The sequence below is a fragment of the Neodiprion fabricii genome, chromosome 1 (assembly GCF_021155785.1).
Source record: "Neodiprion fabricii isolate iyNeoFabr1 chromosome 1, iyNeoFabr1.1, whole genome shotgun sequence".
In the NCBI taxonomy this organism is placed as follows: Eukaryota; Metazoa; Arthropoda; class Insecta; order Hymenoptera; family Diprionidae; genus Neodiprion; species Neodiprion fabricii.
Genome location: NC_060239.1, coordinates 11,467,835 through 11,490,942, shown reverse-complemented (window position 1 = coordinate 11,490,942; position 23,108 = coordinate 11,467,835). Strand labels below are relative to the sequence as shown.

At 36.8% G+C, this 23,108-nt stretch overlaps 2 protein-coding genes and 2 long non-coding RNA genes across 10 annotated transcripts in view; 3 read left to right on the top strand and 1 right to left on the bottom strand.

Moving 5' to 3' along the window:
• LOC124187339 (flavin-containing monooxygenase FMO GS-OX3-like) overlaps window positions 1–3,844 on the top strand; it is a 45,612-nt gene extending 41,768 nt beyond the window's left edge. For all 4 annotated transcript variants that reach the window (XM_046579719.1, XM_046579678.1, XM_046579691.1 and 1 more), the window contains 3 exons: window positions 1,368–1,518; window positions 1,602–1,876; window positions 3,199–3,844. In XM_046579719.1, coding sequence (XP_046435675.1) covers window positions 1,368–1,518; window positions 1,602–1,876; window positions 3,199–3,411 — 639 coding nt within the window. In that variant the 3' untranslated portion in view covers window positions 3,412–3,844. The remainder of the gene's footprint in view (window positions 1–1,367; window positions 1,519–1,601; window positions 1,877–3,198) is intronic.
• On the bottom strand, window positions 3,531–15,045 carry LOC124187778 (mitochondrial glycine transporter-like). Of its 4 annotated transcripts, none has more exons than XM_046579929.1 (8): window positions 14,920–15,045; window positions 14,081–14,179; window positions 13,452–13,570; window positions 8,156–8,240; window positions 5,688–5,867; window positions 4,999–5,167; window positions 4,169–4,428; window positions 3,531–4,087 (listed from the first exon to the last, which is right to left on the bottom strand). In XM_046579929.1, the coding sequence occupies exons 2-8, from the start codon at window positions 14,129–14,131 to the stop codon at window positions 4,073–4,075; spliced, it is 879 nt and encodes a 292-aa protein (XP_046435885.1). In that variant the 5' UTR covers window positions 14,132–14,179; window positions 14,920–15,045; the 3' UTR covers window positions 3,531–4,072. The 4 variants fall into 4 exon arrangements, with proteins under 4 accessions (XP_046435885.1, XP_046435874.1, XP_046435907.1 ...); XM_046579918.1 differs by lacking the exon at window positions 14,920–15,045 and adding an exon at window positions 14,494–14,861; XM_046579951.1 differs by lacking the exon at window positions 14,920–15,045 and adding an exon at window positions 14,400–14,478.
• A 1,008-nt stretch (window positions 15,046–16,053) lies between these two features.
• Window positions 16,054–18,334, top strand: LOC124187888. The gene is made up of 4 exons (XR_006872194.1): window positions 16,054–16,624; window positions 16,819–16,986; window positions 17,933–18,045; window positions 18,286–18,334. It is a non-coding gene; the product is annotated as an uncharacterized LOC124187888 (long non-coding RNA).
• A 9-nt stretch (window positions 18,335–18,343) lies between these two features.
• LOC124187906 lies at window positions 18,344–20,632 on the top strand. The gene is made up of 3 exons (XR_006872197.1): window positions 18,344–18,380; window positions 18,622–18,750; window positions 20,389–20,632. It is a non-coding gene; the product is annotated as an uncharacterized LOC124187906 (long non-coding RNA).
• Window positions 20,633–23,108: the final 2,476 nt, after the last annotated feature.

Below are 23,108 nucleotides of genomic sequence, written 5' to 3'. Positions count from 1 at the left end.
CCAATTTTTGACAGAAGGTCATCTGGTCGTTATTCAGATTGGGGATTTCGGGGTTATTATAGTTCTTTCGGCTGTAGGAGATATCAAATTACATTTTTATAACAAATTCAACGACGTTTCACCACCTTCATGATAAATGGTTGATTCTCGGATGGTTGAAAATTGGTAGTTAGTTGATCTTTATTACCTACTTTTCGACAAAAGCAAGTAGCGTGTGCCAGAACGGAAATAGGAGGACAGAAATGAGACGATAAGGTTACTGTAAGGATCGTTTGAAAGTGACGAGATGTGGCGATACGCCGGAAGTAAAATTACAATGAATTTCTGCATTTCCGGATTTCTGATATTCGAAAAACAGGTTCTTAGAAAAATTTCAGTCCATCTGTTTGTTCCGACAAACGCACGCGATAATCTCGAAAACAGCTAGATAAATTTCAAATATACAGATTTCACATTCAAGTGATGGACATGAAAAATTGCCTTGTGTAGTGATGAAAAGTACAGCTAAAATACTATTTTCACTGCTTGTTTAAAGTTGCGTGAATCGTAATATTTTTCATGTCACTATATTTTGATAATCACCTTAGCTACGTAAAGATAGTACGATAAATAGCTTGAACTGGAATTTATATATTGTTATCCCGTTCCGGCAGCGTGTAAGCATTTACACAAGAATGTAACGCGCAAATGGCAAACGTGTGCTGCCTATTCGACACTGAAAAAAGTAGGCGAGAATTTTTCACGACTCGAAATGAAATCCCAATAACTTGCCCGTATACCTATACTTCTTTCGAACACACAGGCGAATTCTTAATGAACTACTTTTGGATATGTTATCAATAAATCCAAAATTCTTCTCCAATTCTGTATGAAATTATATTATGATAATGAGAATTTTGTGTAATTCAGTTTAGGTGACTAAGATGATATCACCGAAAATGTTGTTCGGTTCCACCCACTATTGCCCATTTCTTACTAGTTCGTATAATTACCAGCAGTCGTCATTTCAATCATGCGAAATAAGCTGCACTAAATTAGGTTGAAGTTCAGCGAGTTCGGACGTGCCGTTCGATGTGAGACTTACAACCTCACAAGCCTCTATTAAAAAAGGTCGCAGTGCTTGCAGTCGCATGAATTTACTTAATTCCTAAAGAACTCACAAAAAGTAATTTGTTACGGTCTCTCAAATTTTGAATACCTTCGGAATTTTACACGAGCAAATTTACTGTTTAAGAGCGATAGCCCTTGCAATAAAAACATCTTGAACAGAAAATGAATGAAACCCGTGTACAATCTGTCACCGACATTGAATCATTCGCATTATTTCATCTATTTTCAAATCTTTCACTGTTTCATGATCGTTTCAGATCTACCTAAGTCACAATCTGGAAGATCTGAAAATGAAAAAACTGCCAGAAAACGTACAAGAAGTAGCAGGAATTGATAGAATCCATGGAAACACTTTCGTGTTCAAAAGTGGAGCTACTGCGGTCGTTGAAGAGTTCGTTTACTGTACAGGTAAGATCTCACCTCGAATTAAAACCGACATATCAATTTATTGGCACACACCCAATTAATTAGTTCTGATTATTTTATCGTAGGTTACCAGTTCACGTTTCCATTCCTATCTAAAAAAGTGTTTATCAGTACAAAGGACAACCTCGTGGAACCAGTTTACAAATATCTTGTGCACACAGACGTACCGAATCTTTTCTTCATGGGATTACCAGGACTCGCTGTCCCATTTCCAATGTTCCACATTCAGGCCCAGTATATCGTGAAGGTTATGGACGGTCGCGTTAAGCTGCCTTCCTCCTCAGAAATGCGCGAGGACTTTCAGAGGGAAAAGCGAAAGTTGTTACAGGAAGGGATTCCGGTTTGTTGAACGGTTTTATAATTATTGATTAATTTTTATTAAATCCTGAGTAAATGGTATTTGGAAATGTTTCAAGAATGTAGATAACTGATTATCGATGAGGATACAAAATGACCCCAAAGATGCATTAGTTTTACTTCAAGCTCTGCCGCGGGGCGCTTTGCGTCTCACTATTTTTTCGGTGTTTGGTTTTGAATATGCTACATGATAAATAGATGCATGATCTGGACGTGGAGAACCTTGAAGCGGGTGACCGGGTGGAAAAGTTGCCTTCGGTTGTTTTTCAATAAACAGACAATTCGTTGCCTCTGTTTCGTCTCACGTCCGATAAATTTGCAACAAAATAAACCTGACAAAATAACTCAAACAATAATATCCCAGTTGAATACAACTCAAACATAAATGATTTAGTACAGGCAATAGGGAATTTTTTCCTGCACTAAATTACAGGAGTTATTTTTTTTCATGAATAGGTTCAGTATGACGCACTGAATGTGAATTCACAAAATCCTTACAAATTTTAAGGGCGGAAGTGCCGCCATTTTGAGAAAAACCGTTTCGGCCTATATCTCCGTAAGCGTGCACTCTAGGCCCAAAATGATAATGACCTTTATTGTAGATAATGATATTTTCTATCTTTTTTGTTGAATAATTTTTTTTGTATCACTAACTATTAACAACTTATCAATTTATACGACTGCCAAAATTCATTGATTTGTGCATCTCGAAAGAGCATATTAGGAAATATGTTTATTTCCGACTCAACTGTATAAAATGGCCACTTTATTGACCTGAAAAGCGGAACAAAAGTAGCATAAGATTCACTTTTATACTTTTTTCCTGCATTTCCGGGAAAAAAGTGCTTATTTCCTGCTCACTTGCGGGAAAAAAGCAGCGCTTTGTGAGATTCAAATATTACCGCGCCAAACTAAACTTAGGTTGAGGCAATGTCGTAAGACGGGCAGAGGTATAAGAAGATATATCAGCTTAACGAAAAAGAAACTCTACGAGAAGGCGGTTACACGATTGGTCGCAACTATAGAAATTCCTCGTAGGGTCGTGCTGAAATTTTCACGAATTCTGTAACGTTCGATTTTAGATTCTATTGTAAGATTTTTATTAAAAGTACCTCATAGTACAAGGTGACAAATGTCGTCTAAGGCACTTCATCTGTCATTAAAATACGTTGTTACTTTATCATGAGTCTTGTCAGTGATTACTGCATTATTACTGCCACATTAGTATCATCGTCACAAATATTACTTGTATATTACTGTAATTCGCTGTATTCAAGTGTGGTTTGTTTAATCGATTTTTCGCAGCTGAGACACATAATTAAGCTGAAAGACAGACAGTGGGCTTACTATGATGACATCGCGACGATAGCCGGAGTGCCAAGTTTCCCACCGGTAATTAAAGAAATTATGGATCATGTGACCGAGATGCGTAACCAGGACTTGATAACGTACAAAAATTATCGATACCACGTCGTTGACAGTGAGAATTTCACAGTTGATTATTGTAAGCCTTGTTAGAGTTTCAATGTTAAGGTTAATCTTAAAACAATAATACTAATTATAAGGTAAAAGAAAAATCTCCAGACTATTTATTGTAACTTTGAAGAGAAAAGGTATTATTATTGTATATACAATAGCGGAATTGACAATCTTCGTACTTTTTACTCTCGCATAAGATATTATTTTTAAATATACCTATACATAATTTTCTGCATAAAAATACTCAAAGTATGGTTAAAAATATGATTTGTTACATTTTTATTATTCATGCGACTTAGGCCTGATTGTATCTTAAAATGTAATTACACTGCTCAGTTATGATCAATAATACCCTCACGGGTACATTTCACGTGAATATATATACACATATCGTGTATACGATGAGCAAACTTTATATGTGTTCTCCTTATCAGCATACCTGCACAGATATATACTGTGACGTGTAATTCTGTGAGTTCGGCAAAAATGTTTCACGGTTCGGACTAGACGGGACTTTGAACCTGGAACCTCTCGTTTTCTGTGGGATTGCTCTGGCCACTGAACATGCCAGGCCGCAATTAAAATTCTTGCTGGACGTTACACTCCCACAGATGGCCACATTACAATACACATATTTTACAACAATATGATCTTTCCATCCACCTGATTACTGGAACGAAACACTACCGCGAAACGTTGTTTATTTACTAGTTACCTGAAAACGGATAGAAAGAATATTGATCATCATTTATAACGGGATGTTACGATGTTCGCAATACGGATAAAATAATTTTACTTCTTCATATATCGTCCAAGTTATTGCAGCCATTAATGTTCTCCGTAACATACGAGGCACGATTCCCTTAAAATAGCCGAGGATTCCGTGTTCGTTATAAACGGAAACAAAGGAAGTGTAGAGTGTTTTGAATTCCTGAGGATAAATCTGCATTCTAGTCTTTATTACATCTGCTGGTTGAGTTACACATGAAGCCAATAATCCGGCGAACAATCCACACGCAAAGTGCATTGAAGTTGTTCTATTGGAACTTTTGTAATCTGAGGAAAAATAAGATGTATAATTCTGTACTACATCGAACAGACAACTTAATGAGCATACTAACTCGCGCCTCAATATCCATACAGATCGCTACCAAAACGAAACCGAAACATATCAAAAAATCTAAATTCCGTATAATGGCGTTTGAGAGATAAGAAATTCGAGAATACGTAAAACATGCTTTCCTCCATATTGAAATTATTTAAGATGGTCCATAGAAATCTACTGAAATATTCTAAGCGAAAGAGTATTATGATTTTTTAATAATCCAGCTACTCCAAAGTATTAATTCACATTTTCGAGGGACATTCAGCAACACTTTGATATTTCAGCTTGTGTATTAATTATTTGTAAAGTGTAATTAAAGAAATTCAACTCCAAATACTTTTTTATGTGTTTATATACCGAGAGGTTCTCTTGAGAAGACCTTCTCTTATCGCGCGCGACTCAACTTGGTTAATTTTGATTCGCTGACATCCGTCCTCTCAGCACAAAATAAAATATCACCAATTATAATACATGATAGCAATATTGTTCTTGATATTGATACTTCAATAAATATAGCATACCTTGGGGTATTGCCTTTTTGCAGTGGGTATAAAACATGAGATATAGCCCGCTGAAAGGTGCGTCGCGAAATAACGTTGGTACTAGACCGCACACCAGACCTTTGGTACCTTCGTACTTGTAAATGGCATATAGGGCCGAACGCATGCTACTGTACTTGTAAATGCCACTCTGAAAACAAGATTTTAATAAATATTAAACTTGATTCCACAAGATTTATCGCAATATAAGCTCAGTTTTCCAATAGTGATATGCGGGCACAAACACAAACAATACTTTTCATCACACGTACATAAAAAGTCAGGCTTTGCGTGGTAGTTTAGCGGGACAAAAGTAGCCAATTTCATCGCAGTGTTGTAAAGGTTGGTTTGCGCATGCGCAGTTCATAGTAGCCTCACTTTCGTCCCTTGAGGGAAAAGATCGGCCACTCGCGTCCCGTAAATTAAACTGCCACGAGCCTACCACTTTTGATTCACTGGTTATAGAAACTATCGTGTATTACTCGGACCAAAAGTTGGCGATCGCAACTTTCGTCCTTTGTCATAAAATATACTATAAGTAGTTATTCGATAAAAATTTTGCCACATACATGTGATAATACCATGCATATCATCCTTGTAACTGTCACGAAATTTCCCAGATCAAAAGTTACACTGATCATGAACGGGTAAAATCATATCGTAATTCTCACCTCAAATCGTGTCTTTACAACTGTAATAGGAATGAGCATAGTTCCAGCCATAGAACGAGCGGTAATACCCAATGCAATTGCTTCCAGCGAAGTTAGCGGCTCTTTGAGATGAAGAGTACTTTGCAACCAGTTCAATGATGCAAAGTACAATCCAACCCCAGGTACCACTCGGATTAGGGACTGTGAAGTTATTATGTATTGTAAGTAACTGATTTTTTATTGTTACATCCGATTTGAGTCGTCGTCACTGACTTACGACATGCTCATAATCATGAGAAAAATATAACTGAGCAAATGCTGGAGTTTCAGGGCTAATGATAAGCTTATAACCCAACTTGCCTACGTCACTGTTTGAACTCACTCATCTTTGCAACAATTATACTTATACTATACCTTTTTTCATAATGTGAGTTTTGTTTCTTTTGTAGACAGTATTGTAATTGAATTGTTGTGAAGCAAGTACAGGCAATATGAAATTTTTAATGGACTCACGGAGGTATAAATGGTAGAAGAAGAAAGATTATGCACCGAATGGTGCAGATATAGGGAATTCCATGAGTTTTCATTCAGCGTCAGACCATCAGCACATATCCCAATTTTATTTCAATTTTAATAAAATATAAAGTTAACGTTTTTTCCCTCAATATCATTCACCATCCTCGAGTCCAAAACTGTTGAACTTTCGGGTCAATTTAAAAAATCGGGAAATTCCTTTTTAAAAAGAAAATCTTTTCGGAAATAATTCTCTTTCAATTTATGTTTGAGATCAACCGACTGGGCGGAATCCTGGGAACTGCGAACCGTTGACGACAACAGCGATTTTAGGAAATGGGTCCCAGACGAAAATTTGTACAGGTACCTAAATGTATATACTTTCGAGTAAAAAAAAAAAAAACCCAATTGGAATGAAAATAATAGTTTTCGTGATAAAAAACATCGAAATTTAACTATTTTTCTTGCTGCCTACTCACCATTTCTGTGCATTTTTACTTTCCCACTTCTTTTCTTTCGCGAAAAAAGAAGAAGGAAAGTTAATGTAATCACCCTGAACATAAAAAGTTGTGTTTTCACTAAATCTCAACGTTTCGACGTTTCGAGTTGATGGGTTACTTGTATAATTTTAATTTTTTAACATTTTATGGGCTCAAAACGCATCCCAGCGGAGTGTTCTTATGCTGGCCCCATCTAAGTCAGTCAAGTTAAGCAGTTGTTTAGTTGCATAGGAACGTCCTAAAAAGTTTAGAACATTGACCCTAGTCACTTACGCCTATGCAAACTTCCACATTATTTACACAGGGTTACCTATACCCCAGCTAACTTTGGAACGTTATTACTGTACACGACAATACATCACGACTTGAAGAAAATTTAAAAATTTAGAAATAGTTTTCAATCTGAGTTTTAGCAAAAAATGATGGATGAGAAATTCTTGAAGCAAAAAAAGTACAGCAATATGTAATACATACATGGGATCTCTGCGACCCCAAGGTTTTTTAAATTATTCTTCATTTTACTTGCACAAACAACCCTGATTCAAGCACGCTGACTAAAATTGTACGTTAAAGTCGGCTCTGGTTTCCACTGGACTCCATGTAAGTGACTAGGGTTAAATTAAATCATAACAGTAATAAATAATTATTAACTTCAAAAGCAATATAAGTCAGACACCAAATACGACTTTCGATAAAATCTTAACATTTCTGTACAATTATTTATTTATTTATTTATTTATTTACTCGGGTACTGTTTCGGCAAAGTAGCGATGCACAAGTTTAAACAAAAGTATTTCGCACTCATCCGATTCTCATTTCACTGAATATTTGAAATCATCCTCACCTATGTACTCACACTCGCGTGTAATGTTTACCTGTCCGTCTCTACCTGAAATCTAGCCGCTTGCCCGTGTCGCGATTCAAAACAAATCAGCTCTGTATCCTATGTCCTATTATCTACTGTTGCGAGATCATATCTGCTTATCATCTATGTGTATTCTCGCGTTGTAAATCCTCAGTTGTCGTTCTGTTCTCTCGCGATATAGATCGTATAACTTTGTACCCTCATAAATAAAGTATCCTCTATTCATAGTTAAACAGAATCTACATATTTTTAATCATCATCCCGCTTCCTCGCCATCGTCAGTCATCAATAATTCGCGGATCCGATGTCAACGATCCAGTCTCCATTGTTATCTCTCCACACAGGTAAATATAATAACCTTATCCCGCTTGACTAGCAGGGGAAATTTTCTGCAGAAGGTAGTACGATCTGTTACAAAATATTCGTTGTTCAGGGAATTTTCTGCAATTTTTCGAGATCTTTAAAAATCGTATTCGGTAATATTACCGTGTGTTGAAGCTACAACCAAATTGAAAATGGTGACGGTCCGACACTAAGTGAAAACCCATGGAATTCCTTAGATACACTCACAATCAGAGGGCATTGCTATTTTTGCATTTCAATGTACTTACTGGTGTAATGCCCCTCCATAATCCAAACACGTTCTCATTACGTATTACGTAGATCGCAATATCCACTATTCCCGGTGAAGGGGTGCTATATATATATAGATATATATATGTAAATAATTGGTCACAAAAATTTATCAATATCATCATATGGTTGGAGTGATAAAATAAAATAGATTAGTTCGCCGTCAATTATCATTCTTCACACTACACGACAAAGGAAACATTATGTCTGTTTGAAATAAATTATTCAATAAATGAATCACGTAAGGTAATGAATTGTATGTTTTCAACTACGCGTCCATAATATATTTTTTTTTTATTGTTTACCGCCTAAAACGACACTTCAAATTTTGCTGCATAAAATATACTGGAATTGTTAACATCACAAGGTATGTCAGAGAACTATGATTGGTGTACGGAAATCTCACATTGCCTGCACCCACCAAGTACTAACATAAATTGTTGAGAATAATATAAAACGTTTTTTGAACCGTAAGGTGTGACAAAATCGGCCAGAATTATTAGAGGTTGCAACATGGAAAATAAAATTTATCAGTACTCGAGAAACAAGTGTACTGCTCCTTGTTTTTACCGTTTCCAATGGCTAGGCTGCGGTGGCTGAATATTTTTCTTCTACATGTGTTGCATTATCATTACATAATATTCAAGGTCATTAGGCTCGGTTTGTTATTATTTACAGTATTAGTTCAAATCACTGAATGGAAAAGCAATGCCAAAGTTAACGTTTATTTCAGCAGCATGTGCTTAGGAAAGATATATAGAATAAAATGTTTTCATAATTTGCAAACGCAACTACTTTAAAATGATTCTAAATTTACCAGATGGCGATATTTTTTAAATGTTTCGTTACGTATCAATATCACTAATTTCAACCTCATAACATTCAAACCCTAACTTAACAATCGTTATACTGATGAAGATGAAATCTGGAACCTCTAAACTGAAAATACAATCTGAAACTCGTAAGTTCAACTTGTTACACGTGAAAATGAGCTTACTATAAGAATAACTCAATCATGACCAGTAGTGCTTAATAAGACTATAGTGCAACCTCTCCGTTAGAACCGCTCACGGGCTGTAGGGGGAATTCATTTCTTTGAATCTCAGTTCCCCCACTCTGACTACAAACGTTCATTCTCGAGAATTAGTTCTCGACCCTATCTATTGAGAGGTACGAAAGTTACGTACATACTGCTGAATCACTGAAGTAAGAATGTATGTATTTCACCAACGGCATTGTTCAGGGAGAATGCAGCAAATGCCGGAGTGTAGTATGGTAGTGGGGGAAGTGCCCGAGTATAGATTAGTGGATGCGGAATTATTGGAAGTGGCACTATTGAGAGGTTGCACTGTAGTAGAGAAAAAAGAAAGAATCCTCGGGCCTTCAAACATATCGACACTCTCATACTACCAGTTTATTGTAGCAATTATAATTCGGCTTGGATGCCACGCGCGATCTTCGAAGACCGGTCTTCCAGGTGGTCATACAGAAGCTGGGGAGACGATTGAAATCGTACTGAACTATTTCGAATAGTAAGTAAGGAGCGATTCAATCTAATACTTGCATTTCCGAAAAAGCAGACACGTGATAGAAAACAACCAAAGGCGAAGCTAAAAACAAACGAAATTAACTGAGTATTTAAAAAAACAAGAGTAAAGTACATGTGGATAATGTAATATGTGAAGGAATCGAAATAGCTTAATATACTAATATATAATATCTAGTCATTAAGTAAGAGTTTCTGTGTAATAATTTGGAATTGGACCGGAAAACATAGATTCTTAAGGGTAAGTGCTCCTAGCCTTACCGACCGAGCGAACTCACCCTTATTTTTCACGTATTGAGGAAACAAATGAACGGGAATGGTTCGAATGTCGCTTCTTCGTAGCGGAATTCTGAAAAGGTACTAATATCCGAAAAATCGTCACGAAAATGTGTGGTTTTTTTTTGACAAGTGTTCTTATTTTTGCATTTTCCGTATTGTTGGGGCCATAAAGCTTGTGAACGAAATACTTCTCGCGATTCCGGAAAGACTGAGGAGTAAAATGAGCCATCGTGATATTATTATAATAATTTCGTGAATAAAACAGGTGCAGTTGGGCGGTTCTTGGTTTGCGCCGTGGTGTGGTCGACGCAGCATGAAGTGGCGCTTCAGTAAAGCTTTCGTCAGCCGCGCACAGCAAAACAGAGTACAGTCAATCACGTCCATCTTGACCGCCATATTCCGACAAACAGAAATTGAGGGAAGTTGTGAACACATATAGGTAGGTAGAAATCACGGTCTTACATACAGGTCTGGGAACTCGCTAAAAATATCAGTGGTGGGGGTGTCCCCTTATTGAAGTATTAACCGTTTCGCCTAGGGACCACGAATGTCGCTGCTATCGAGGGATTCAGGCTGTGCAAGAGAGATAGAAACAGGCTGTTGCTGGTCCATGGTTTAGAAATCTGTTTCAGTCTCTCTGACACAGCCTGAATCCAAGGTCGCTAGATATACTAGGTCAAGACACGCGTGTTCCAGTTTTTCTCACTATAACGTGGGCAAAAATTTCTATGCGCGTTCGCCCAAAAAATATAAAACTTACTTTACCGCATTAACCAGTTTTGACCAATCTTGCTCAATTTTTTGAGGTTAATCTTTAACGAGTTGCGCCCTTAGTGTCCAGACGTTCACGAAATAAATAGAAGCACGTATATATTTTGAGGTTAATCATTATGACAGGTCAGGAATCAGAACCACACGGGGTGCTTTCCATTTAAAGCACAGTGTGACACAGTGTACAAATTTCTATTGTAAGCGGCCAATCCGAGCAATGGAATAGACCAGAAACAACAAAAATATTGATTTAACCCCTTGTATCCCCTTCTGACATTTCTGTAACAAACTAAATAAGATCCTACAAAATCCATACGGATGATATTAATGACAAGTCCTTAAATGCTATTTATTTTAAAATTTATGATTTTGGGCTACAAGGGGTTAAGATATTTTTGAAAAAATATTTACGATATTATCGTAGTAAGAAACGTTCACCATTTAATATAATGAGGTGATATCTCACGGTTCGTAGGTCTCATGTGTAACGTTGCTTAGCGCAGAATGGTGAAATCACAGAATATTGATAACATGGTTATAAGTATATGTTTACATAGATAAAAAAAAAGTCTGATAATATATTATTTATTAAAAATGTGTCATATAATTATATATTACTAAGAGTATGTCTGTATCACTTTGTAGATATTTATATCATAAAAAAAAATACATATCTATGTATTAATACCACTGAGAAATGCATTCTCTACGCAAGATAATTGATAATCATACAACAGTACAGTGTTTACGGTTACGTTTATGTTTGATTTATCAAAGGTAGCCAACCTCATAACGCACCGTGGAAATTCGATCCATTAGTCTCAGAACTATAAAGAACTAGCAAGTTGCTGTGCTAAATACAGTGTTGTATTATAGTTCGATGGGCAGGACTCTGTTTTGCGCAGCCACGCCAATCAAAAAACTTTAAGCTGAGCGTATTTTATTCACGAAATATTATAATTCGTAGTTCTGGCTTGCTGACCTCAATATTGTATGAAAAAAGTCTCACGATAGCTCATTTTACTCTTAATTCATTCAGGTATGGCGAAAGGTATCTCATCCATAGAATTTATGGCCCCAGAAAAACCACGTATTGTTGTAATGATAATTGGGATATGAAATAACATTGTTTAATTCCACTATAAGAGCGGTGCATCGTCGAAATTATAACCATTCTCATTTGTTTGTTTTTTTCAATATGTAAATATAAGGATGAATTTGCTCAGTCGGTAAAGGTAGGAGTATCACATACCCTTAGGTACATAAAAAAATCAAACATTTGCCATTATTCTTTTAAGCTGCTCAGTTATCACTTTGACTGTAATACAATGTAAAGGTCAATAACAATAATAACGGGAAATCAGCATCTGCAAGATAAGGATACGAATTCAGATGCAAGTTGAGATTTTTACTCCGCGAGGGTGATTCCAGGTTGACAGAAATTCGCATTTTTTACGGATTTGATGAAACTGTTTGATGAATTCAATTGGAATTTGCAAGGAAGAAATGTTTCGACTTGGAGATCAGAAGCTTATGTAGCAGATTATTGTGATCAGTTGGAATAGGATATCGAATTGAAATTTGGCACCTAACTCGATAAATTGGTGCATTTGTGGGGTTATTAAAATAGATGCTGCAGAAATTGGAAAGCGTGAGTAATTTCTGCACTTACAAAGAGAAACATGATACTAAATTTCGGTGGTGATTCCAAAATTTCAAAATATTTTACCGAATAAAGCAACACTTCTTTTTACCTCTACAGCAGGAGAATACACATAGTATATTGATTACTGAAAGTAACAGATTTGCTATGATCGATCTATTGACGATACTAGAAGAAATAGTTTCACTTTGGAAGAATACCTTGTTATTTCCTTGATTTGGTATTCCAGGCTGATTTCAGCACATGGTTGATAGAACAATTGAATACAGTAACCTCAAAAGAGTTTATAAGAAATTGCTTTTGTGTTTTGAATCAAGCTGTTCACATGGATCAACATTCTCTACAATGGAGCAGGTGAAATTAAGGCTGTAGAAATGACTAGAAGATGAAAATATCAAATGCTTGGTAAAGATTTCTATAATTCTCACATGCTTAATTTTCAGAAACTTGCTAAAAATATCTAGTCCCCATCATCGCACTGATTTTTGTTAAAAACATTGACGCATTCCATTTTTGAAAAAAAAAATCAGCTTGTTTCGAAGGCACTGAAGTACTTACACGAGAACGAATTATTTACAACTGTGTGTCTATTTGCAAAAATACTCGATCCACATTAGGTGTCAACATAGGATTAAATGATGAACTCCGATTCCGCATAAGAAGCTAAATGGCTAACTTAATTAAGCATACTGGCAGGTATATGATATATCTGAATCTGATATTTTTATTGGCAGTCTCTGTGTTAGGGCATTAATGAATAATATTATGTATTAATAAAAGTCTCAGTAAAAATTATCTCACTCGTTGAAACATTGCCTTAAACACATGCAACGGGAATAGTAATTAACCGTGGCATACTCGACCAATAAAACTGTATGCAACCGGCTTCAAGTCCATATAAATAAACAGCGTTATAGAATTATAATCTCATTACTAGTTACTCATAAGGACAAACATCACTTTTACTGAGGTAGTACAATAAGACGTTGAAATTACAGAATAGACTCTTACCTACCCTACTGGCCGTGTTACTTTACTCTGAAGTCTGGTCTTGATTAAATCCAAAGGTTGAAATAAAATAGTGGACACGGTCCCAGAACATGATCCAGCAATAAATGATTCCAACACGGACTGCTGTAAAAAAAATATTAAAATAAAGTGGTGAAAATATAATGTTATTGACAAAATAAAATTGTCATGAATTTTGTGGAAATCAATTTCCACAGTTAAAGCTGGAGTGGTTGTGATTGTGAGAAAAAAAACAATTGTTATGATTGGATTCCTAGATTACGAACCTAAACCTCTTTAAAATAGCCTAATGCTGTTCAGTTTTTCACTCGTCGTTTCGTAGAGTACTTACTTTCCCACAAATTTGGCAAAATTTTGATTATGTATTATATCAATCATGATTACTATATTGGGCTGTTAGCTCCGGTTGATAGGTTTAGTTTCATGAATTCTAGTTTTTTTAAGCATAATATTGCTGTAACGTTTGATACCTATGATTCCATGAAACTACCACCTTTCCATGAAATTTGACAACATTTTGATTGTCCAGTTCCACAGCTTGATTTTGATTATCGACGGTGTGTTTGGCCGGTTACTCACGATCAGACTACTAGATTCAACTTGATTATAACTTACCTGATTATTTCGTTTTAAATCTTGTTTGCAATCGCTGTAATCACTCTGCATTTTAAGGTGGATTACTTGAGTAAATGACTATCTCCACTTGAGGAATACCTAAAAAAATCATCGTTAAATATATTCAAGTTGCATAACGATGAGTGTCGAAAAATTATGCTAGGTATTGATCACCCTATAGAGATAGCTCAAGAAATAAAATAATGTGAAAAAGAAACAAAATGTGCATATTGAAAATCGCTTGCGGTCTTACTTTGTTATATAGGTTTGTTTAAAAAGGCAAATTATTGAATACTGTTGCTAGAATTATCAAAATCACCGTTTACGAAATTGTTAATGCGAATTGCGTAGAGGTCTTGAAGAGCATTCTATACTTAATCTAAGTTGGCTCACAAATACACGGTATAACCCACCTTGCATAGACTTTCAAATGACAGGCACATTTTAAACCATGAATTATTGTCACATGCTAGTACATTGGGATGTGTATTATCGTGGTATGACCCGGTATTCGTAATTTTAACAAATATAATTATAACCCTACTAAGTATGTACAACTCGCTGAAGCTATGCCTATGCGATAGAAGTCGTTATTGGGCAATTCTGATTGCTATTACGGGATGTACGAATACGATGCATAATACCTTACATTTGTTCGTTTTAGTTACACTTTTCTACACTTTTTACACTTTTCCTGAATCTAGCCAATGGAAGGTGCCCTTTCCTAGGTAAAGTGTAAAAAGTGTAGAAAGTGTAACTAAAATGAACAGAGCTTAACGTGCTCCAAGCATAATACATATTATCGTTATGTGATTAGATAAGGGCCGATTTCCATTTACCTTAATTTTCTGACATAGTTCGATATTAAATAATTTCATTAGTTAAATCTAATAGAATACGCCACGCCAATGAAATCACTTAGTGTCGAGTGGTATCAGAAGATTGACGTAAAAGGAAAGCGACCTAGATCTGGGGATTTGAAGCAACTACTTTCTGGTAACTATTTTAGCGTTTTTCGCTAGCGCTAATCTGCTGCACGATTCTGCGCCTCGAAGCATATACAGTAATATGCTCCAAGTTCTGCACTGGTACTGTACTGGTGCCACCATCTCTATTGTACAACACTGGTGCAGAATACAGTCGCAAAATGTAGTATTAGGCTGCATTTTCACGTGCAGCAAATAGCTGGATGAGACTCGCTGGCTTGGTAATTGACCAATCAGAGCATGCTGCGTCCAGCTGTTTGCTCCACGTGAAAATCACACATGTGAAGTTGGCGTGAGGTCTTTGACTACTTCAATTTTTTTTACACTAATTGTTAGAAAAGGTACCAGAGAGAAGAACGTATACATAGATCATAAATAATAATGAATCAGATGTGATAATAATGCAGAGACCAAAAAGTATATACCTATATGCGGTCCATGTACGATGTTAATATACATATATGATCCATTTACGAATAATACGTAAGGCATACTATAAATTTTATAATTTCCCGTAAGACAAACTAGATTATCTACAATAATATGGCTATAATATGAAAATGGAAGAATTATTCATTTCAAAATGGGATTCTATTCGACACGCGCTCGATATATTCCATATCATTATTATTCATAATTCTTCCAACAACTTTTCCTTTGCTCTCTCGATCTTGAATTTTCGTAGACATAGAATCGTAACGCTGTTTTACCTAGTCGCAAGTGAAGTATCTACGGTGGGTAGAGAAACAGAATTGTTTTTCTAAGAATGTTTGTATGGGAAAAAATGCAGAGTAACTGTGATACATCAGAGATGCGCTGATTTTGCTCGAAATGAAATGGATGCTCCGCATATGAGACAGTATGTAACGCAGTGTCCTGATTTAAAGATCTAAATAAGTGATTGTCAGCGATTTTTTTTGTTTTTTGAAAGGATGATAAAAAATGAAGTTTCTTGAGACTTCGAGTGTATTTTAACGCACATTTGAAAGGTACGAGCGAGAATTTTTAACATCCAACTGTTGAAGAACGGCAGCGTTATTAGCTGACCCGTTAACTGAAGAATATATCTCTAGTCAACGGCTGACCATCGAAAGACCTAGCCGCTTGAGTCTGGAATCAGCAAGAAACATGAAGTGCGTATTTCTAGTCTGAAATGTAGAAACTAAAACAATAATACATCATATCGTATCATTTTACATCATACATCATACATTACATCATACATCATCATTCATGGTATCAAAGTTCGGAACTAAAGTTTGGATGTTCGAATGTTCAGAAGGTGACGTCGGCAAAATTTTTTTTTCACTTGACGTCGTCAATCTGAAATCAGCTAGCCGAATTCCTCAGTCTGGAAACAACCGCGCAGCAGAGCGGACGTAGAAGAATCGCGATCCGCAGATTTCGAGTGTCGGGTTCTCAACTTCCTGGATCCTGCCCTCCGGGTCCGCTACCTGGTGGAACTCGACTCCCCGGACAAGCGCCCCGTAGTTTCTGCGTTCAAAGTCCACTACCTGGTGAAACTCGACTTTCAGGACAAGCGCTCCGTGGTTCCGGTGTCAGTTTACAATAAATTATTCCAATTCATTTTTTGCGCAAGCCCAAATTCAGTAGCTGTCAGTGCGCTAATGAAATTTCTATAATCTTTTATAATTTTCTCATAATCTTCTTGGTTGAATGGGTCGATACTAAAATTGTAATAATCCTTACACAGTATTTTTGATGTGTTCTAATACTGGAAATATTTATTAGTATTCGAGGTATAACCCGAGGTCGTTAGAGGTCGTCGGAGGTGGTTGGCGGTGGTTGAACTTGGTCGAAGGTGGTTAGGGCTGGTTGCGGGTGATCGAGGTGGACGAGGAGGAGGACAAGAAATTCGAGGAGAACAAGGTAAACGAGGAGGACGAGGATTTGTGCTCGGTGAGTTTGACAGTGTTATAATATTTCATGACAATTGTCATTACATTTTATTTAAAATTTTTTAAACTTGTCCTGTTTACAAAATCTTATTTCAATTCATTTTTCGCGCAAGCACAAATTCGGAAGCTATGAATGCGGTAATGAAATTTATCGTATTGTTGATTCATAAACTAATTATATTAATTCTTGCACAATATTTTTGATGTGTTCTTATACTAATAATATTTATTATTATTCCAGGTAGAACCCGAGGTGGTTAGCGGTGGTCGCTGAAGGTGGTTGGCGGTGGCTGTAGGTGGTCGCAGGTGGACCAGGAGAACATCGTGGACTCGGAGGACGAGGATTTGTGCTCGGTGAGTTTGACATTGTTATAATATTTCGTGACAATTGTCATTATATTTTATTTAAAATTTTTTAAACTTGTCCTGTTTACAAAATCTTATTTCAATTCATTTTGCGCGCAAGCACAAATTCGGTAGCTATGAATGCGGTAATGAAATTTATCGTATTGTTGATTCATTAACTAATTATATTAATTCTTGCACAATATTTTTGATGTGTTCTTATACTAATAATATTTATTATTATTCCAGGTAGAACCCGAGGTGGTTAGCGGTGGTCGCTGAAGGTGGTTGGCGGTGGCTGGAGGTGGTCGCAGGTGGACGAGGAGAACAACGTGGACTCGGAGGACGAGGATTTGTGAACAGTGAGTGAAACATTTTCATATTATTTAACGGCAATTGTAATTATATTTCATCTAAAATTTTTCAAACTCGTCGTCTTTACAATGAATTATTTCAATTCATTTTTCGCTGAAAAGCAAATTCAGTAGCTACAAATGCGCTATTGAAATTTATTATATTATTATTTAGTTAAATAATTATGGTAATCTTTACACGATATTTTTAATATGTTCGTATACTAAAAATATTGATGACTATTCAAGGTATAACCAGAGGTGGTTAGCGGTGGTCGCTGGAGGTGGAAGGCGGTGGCTGGAGGTGGTCGCAGGTGGACCAGGAGAACAACGTGGACTCGGAGGACGAGGATTTGTGCTCGGTGAGTTTGACATTGTTATAATATTTCGTGACAATTGTCATTATATTTTATTTAAAATTTTTTAAACTTGTCCTGTTTACAAAATCTTATTTCAATTCATTTTGCGCGCAAGCACAAATTCGGTAGCTATGAATGCGGTAATAAAATTTATCGTATTGTTGATTCATAAATTAATTATATTAATTCTTGAACAATATTTTTGATGTGTTCTTATACTGATAATATTTATTACTATTCCAGGTATAACCCGAGGTGGTTATCGGTGGTCGCTAAAGGTGGTTGGCGGTGGCTGGAGGTGGTAGGAGGTGGACGAGGAGGACAAGGATTTGTGCTCGGTGAGTTTAACATTGTTATGATATTTAATGACGATTTTTCAAACTTGTCATATTTACGATAAATTATTTCAATTCATTTTTCGCGCAAGCCCAAATTCAGTGGCTATCAATGCGTTAATAAAATTCAAATAATTTTTTATAATTTTCTCATGAACTTCTTGGCACAATGTGGCAATGAAAAAAGTATATTGATCCTTACGCAACATTTTTGATGAGTTCTAATACTTGAAATATTCATCAGTATTCGAGGTATAACCGGAGGTCGTCGGCAGTGGTCGTCGGAGGTGGTTAACGGTAGTTGCGGGTGATCGAAGTGGACGACGCGGAGGACGAGGGGGAGGAGGACGAGGATGACGATAATTTGTGGACTGTGAGTATAACACTTTTATAATATTTAATGGAGTGGGAGTAGGATCAGGAGTAGGAGAAGGAGTAGGAGTGGGATGAGGATCAAGAGTAGGAGTGGAAGTGGGATAGAGAGTGGGAGTAGTTTCAGGAGTGGGATCAGGTGTAGAATCAGGAAAGGGATCAGGTGTCAAATCCAGAGTAGGATCAGAAGAAGGATCAGGAGTAGTACCAGGAGTACGACCAGGAGTAGGATCAGGAGTAGGATCAGAAGTGGGAGAAGGATTAATAGGAGAAGTAGGATCAGGAGTAGGAGTAGGATCAGGAGTAGAAGTAGAAGTAGGAGTGGGATGAGGATCAAGAGTAGGAGTGGAAGTGGGATCGAGAGTGGGAGTAGTTCCAGGAGTAGGATCAGGTGTAGGATCAGGAAAGGGATCAGGTGTCAAATCCAGAGTAGGATCAGAAGTAGGATCAGGAGTAGTACCAGGAGTAGGACCAGGAGTAGAATCAGGAGTAGGATCAGAAGTGGGAGAAGAATCAATAGGAGAAATAGGATCAGGAGTAAGAGTTGGATCAGGAGTAGGAACTGAAGTGGGATCAGGAGTAGGACCAGGAGTAGGAGTGGGATCAGGATCAAGAGTAGAAGTGGAAGTGGGATCAGGAGTAAGATCAGGAGTACGATCAGGAGCAGGACCGGGACTAGGATCAGGAGTGGGATCAGGAGTCAAATCAGAAGTAGGATCTGAAGTAGGATCAGAAGTAGGACCATGAGTAAGACCAGGTGTAGGATCAGGAGTAGAAGTAGGCGTTGGATCTGGAGCAGGAATAAGAGTAGGAATAGGATCAGGAATAAGAGTGGAAGTGGGGTCAGAAGTAGGTGTAAAAATAGGAGTAAAAGTGAGAATAGCAGTAAAAGTAGTAGTTGGATTCGGAATGGGAGTAGAAGTAGGAGTAGTAGGAGTTAATGTAAAATCAGGAGTAGGGGTGAAAGCATTATGATTAGGAGTAGGAGAATGAGTAAAAGTAAAAGTAGAAGTAGGAACAGAAAAAGTATGAGTTGAAGTAGCAATAGAAGTAGTCGTAGTAGTAGGAGTAGGATCAGGAGTAGGTGTAGAAAAGGAAGTAGAAGTGTGGGTAGTAGTAGGATTAGGAGTTGGAGTGGGAATAGAAGTAGAAGCAGGAGTTGTAGAAGTGGCAGTCGGAGGCCTAATAAAAGTAGAAGAAGAAGTAGGAGTAGAATTAGGAGTAGAAGTAGGAGAAGGAGTAGGATCAGGATCAAGAGTGGGAGTGAGAGTGGGATCAGGAGTGGGGGTAGTCTCAGGAGTAGGATCAGGTGTAGGTCTTGTCTTTCCTGTACTCCGGCTCATCTGCTGATCACGGACATTGCTGTCTGCCTGCAACAGTGCCCCGAGGGATATTAAGAGAGTAGGTTTGAAAGGGATCAAAATCGGTCAACTCGTGGAAAGTGTTTACTCGAGTTTTTCATTTACTTTGGGTTAAATCTTTCATAAATTCTCGAACCGGTAAACCTCGTTAGCACGCTCAACTTTAACCTTGCACTTACACTTTCCATAGCGTTAAAATTTTTAATTAAAAATTCGTACTATAATGGAATTTCGCGAGATCAGCATAATTGTCATTAAAACACAATACCGAAACTCAGATTTAGAAAACGGGACGTGCATACCATACGAGGCAAACTGCGCTAGCTGCCAAAATCGTTTGGATCATTGCACTGCGTGCAAACACCACTTAGTCTTGCACGAAAACACGTGCTACGCTGCCTGTCCTAAAAACACGTACGAAACGATGGATTATAACTGCGAAGCCTGTCATGTATCCTGTGAAACTTGCAATGGCACTGGTGAAACTCAGTACATCGGTTGTCAGCCTGGACTTTATTTTTCCGAAGGTAAACTTTCATATGTTCATTTCGTTTCTGTAGTCAAATTATTCACCTCAGTTTTACTTCAACAACTTGTTAGGGTCCCAGTTAGTAGTTGCAGCATCTTTGTAAGTATAGGATTAATTTAAGACTTTAATTAATTTAAGCATCTTTGTAACTATAAGAAACCGAGGATTCTGCATCATTAGCTGTAACAGCAGCCACTGCGTTTGCAGTTGCTATTTGCGTTGCATCAATCGCTTTATTTGCCGCGATATTTGTCGCTCTTCAGGTTAGTCATGATTTTCATCGAATTTAGGCTTCTTGAACTGATCGTAAAATCAGAGAAGCTGTGTATGTAAAATTCATTCCATGATTATGTAACGTGAAAATCAAGCACATTTGTAAGCACGAGAAAACCTAATCAGCCCTGCCTATGACACTTGAGACGCAATATTAATTATGCATAATATTAGACTTATACTTGTCTGTTGCATGTACAGGCCATATCTAGGAGAAGAGAGTCGACTCTCGGCTACACAAAATTGGCCGTGCAGGGGGAACCTATGGATAAAAAATATTGTCTCTAATAGTGAATGTAGCTAATACAGCTTTAACCGTATATTGATTATGTTAATGACCTATTGTGACAAGATCGGAATTAGATAAGCTCTCTAAATACTCTTTTCTAGTCTATTAATTTATATCATGTATATGTAAATGTATATTTCTTTAGTTTATACAATCACTGCGCTAGGATTACCCTTGCCACGTTTTATGGTGTGCTTGTGTAATTTGTATATTATTAACCTTACGTTTTACTCTATTTACGACAAGTTGTGAGTGTTTCTGATTTCTTGGCAATCATTTATCTACATGTATGTGTATATATGTATATGTATACTTATGCATGTGTATATACATATATACACATGTTTAAAACTAGATTTTTACAATAAACACAGAGGTTTAAGTATTTTCACATACGGATTTCTGTGTATAGGTATACTTGAACTAAAATATCCTTATCTCTAATACGGAGTTCTTCGTAATTCGCATTTGTTCATGTAACCCAATGTCCTACATACGATGACAAGAATCGAGATCCAACTTAACTGAGTCTCAAAGCCCTGTTGACATAAGAGCAGCTATTTGATAGAAATTATAGTTTATAGTTTACACAGCCGTTTGCATAATATTTCATTATAAATACATATGTTTCAATGTACTTAGGAATAATTTATCAAATATACAGAGGTCATGTGCAAATAATAAATGAATTCGACCGCAGTTTGATGTATTCATTAGAGCTTTAACACTAAATTTGAGCTTTGTTACTTCTTTTATTTTATTATGGATAATCCAAAACATTTCCGACTGTTCGTGCTGTGGAAGCATGTGGATTGAACCAAATGTAGCAAAAGATTAGAAACAATGTATGTAGAGTACGGGTATTTTTCTAATAATGCAAACACGTGCCGCTAGCTTAGTTTTGACATATCTAGAATACTACGCCTTGCGAATTAGCTTTCCAGACAGAGATGAATGATGAATTTTAAGGACTGCATTATCGTTGTTGAATACTCTATGCCTCATGGGAAAAGAAAATCTGTAACGATAAAATTGATGCACCGGATCATCGTCGACTTTAAATTTTGAAATGTCCTACCATTTCCGAACACCTCCAACCATCCTATTTACCTATATTACTAGATCAGCTATGATATGAAAAGAGAAGAATTATTCATTTCGAAATGGGATTCTATTCGACACACGCACGATTTATTCCATAACATTGATATTCCGATGTATTCCATAACATTATTATACATAAATATTCCAACAACTTTTCATTTGCTCTCTCGATCTTGGATTTTCGTAGGCATAGAATCGAAACGCTGTTTTAGCTAGTCGCAAGTGAAGTATCTACGTTGGATAGAGAAGCTGAATAGTTTTTCGAAAAGTGTTCGGATGGAAAAAAATTCAGAGTAACTGTAATACATCACGGATGCGCCAATTTTGATTGAGATGAAATGGATTCTCTGTACATGAGACAGTATTTAACGCAGCGTAGTGATTTAAAGACCTAAGAAGGTGTTAGGAAGAGAAGGAACGAGGCTTCTTGACACTTCGAGTGTATTTTAACACACATTTGAAAGGTACGAGCAAAATTTTTCATCATCCAACTGTCGCAGAACGGCAGTGTTATCAGCTGACTCGTTAACTGAAGGATATATCTTCAGCCAACGGCTGACCATCGAAGGGCCTGGCCGCTTGAGTCTGGAACCGGCAGGAGAGATAAAGTGCGTATTTCTTGTATGAAATGTGAAAACTAAAATCATTGTACGAGTACATCATATCATATCATCATACATCATACATCGTACATCGTACATCATACATCATACATCATCATACCTAGTATTACAGTTCAAAACCAAAGTTTGAATTTTCGGGTGTTCGGAGAGTGACGTCAGCAATCTAAAATCGGCTAGCCA